The 1,585-nt window shown below is 40.1% G+C and overlaps 1 protein-coding gene across 1 annotated transcript; it reads left to right on the top strand.

Annotated features, from left to right (window-relative positions):
- The first annotated feature begins 200 nt into the window (after positions 1 to 200).
- On the top strand, positions 201 to 599 carry LOC125163620 (ATP synthase F(0) complex subunit C2, mitochondrial-like). The gene has a single exon (XM_047855634.1). The coding sequence runs from the start codon at positions 201 to 203 to the stop codon at positions 597 to 599; it is 399 nt and encodes a 132-aa protein (XP_047711590.1).
- Positions 600 to 1,585: the final 986 nt, after the last annotated feature.

Below are 1,585 nucleotides of genomic sequence, written 5' to 3'. Positions count from 1 at the left end.
ACAGTAAGAATGTACAATTTAAAATTATTTAATTGGGAAGGCTCTTGCTAAGCAATTTCTAAATAGTCTATGCAAAGCTCTCTCCATTTGTGGGGATTTTAATGGTAAATAAAAGTAACTGTCAGTCCATTGTGGTCATCATCACTGATAGTTTAGAATAAGCACCACAGGGAACATTTCATATTGTGGAAAAAATCAGAATGCCCTTCTTGGTCAGGAGCACTACTCAGCTGTTGAGCGGATCACTGTCTGCAGTGGTGCTAAAACCACCAGAGACACTGACAGTTAAGAGCCTCAGCAGCTTGGCAACCCCATGTCCCCTGACCTCATTTACTCCTAGCTACAGCTTCCAAACCAGTGCCATTTCAAGGGACATTGATATAGCAGCCAAGTTCACAGGGGCTGGGTCTGCCTTGGTAGTAGTGGCTGGCTCTGTGACTGTGACTGCGACCGTGTTTGGAATCCTCATCATTGGTTATGCCAGGAATCTTTCTCTGAAGCAACAGCTCTTCTCCTATGCCATTCTGGGCTTTACTCTTTCGGAGGTCATGGGGCTCTTTTGCCTGATGGTGGCCTTTCTCATCCTCTTTGCCATGTGAAGGAGCTTTCTCCACCTCCCATAGGTCTTTTTCCCATGTCTTGTCTGCCCTGTATGTTCCTTTTTCTATACCTCCCAGGCAGCCTGGGGAAAGTGGCTGGATCAGTTTGACAGAGGGAAGACAGACAAATACTGTAGTAATAAGAGAAAGAAAGAAAGAAAGAAAGAAAAACTACTGTGGTTTTCTGATGCATTGAAGTTATTGACTCTAAAAGCTGAAATCAGAGAGGAGAAAAAAACTTAGTAAGAAGTTGTATTATTTCATATCAAAGTCATCTTGGTGCCTTTTTCACCACTAGGAAGATCTCAGGAGTGTCCATGCAATATAGGTATTTTAAAAATGAAATTTAGGAACTATGTGCTCATCAGGAAATGAACACAGAGGCAGCAAAAAATTATAGACACAATTTTTTAGCGTGGCTGCTCACTGACAAATGGGAGTACTGGTCATGCAATATGCAAAGCCTAAGAGCAATGAATACAGAGAATATGCCCAATAATTTAGATTCTATCTTGTTTTTACTTTTTTCTATACTGAATTTTTCTCTGTCCCCTTTCATCTCAACTATCTGATAAGCTTCCGAATATCCTTTATATTTAAACTGAAGTATTTGTTCATTATTGGAGCACCTGATTGGCTCAGTCGGTTAAGTGTCCAACTCTTGATTTTGGCTCAAGTCATGATCTCATGTTTGTGAGATCGAGTCCCATGTCGGGCTCTGTGCTGACAGTGTGGAGTCGGCTTGGGATACTCTCTAGCTCTCTGTCTCTCTGTCTCTCTGTCTCTCTCTCTCTCTACTCCTACACTGCTTGAATTATTTCTCTCTCTCAAAATAAATAAATAAACTTAAGAAAATTAAAATAAATGTCTTCAATTACTATTTGCAAGTCCCAGTTCTTACCAAATAATATTTCACATAAGTCACTGGATGAAGCTTGGAATTCTACTTCTGTTGTAAGACTATATTTTGTTTTTATTTAGTGTCA

Source organism: Prionailurus viverrinus, chromosome A1 (genome assembly GCF_022837055.1).
Source record: "Prionailurus viverrinus isolate Anna chromosome A1, UM_Priviv_1.0, whole genome shotgun sequence".
In the NCBI taxonomy this organism is placed as follows: domain Eukaryota; kingdom Metazoa; phylum Chordata; class Mammalia; order Carnivora; family Felidae; genus Prionailurus; species Prionailurus viverrinus.
This window is presented reverse-complemented; position numbering and strand designations above follow the sequence as displayed.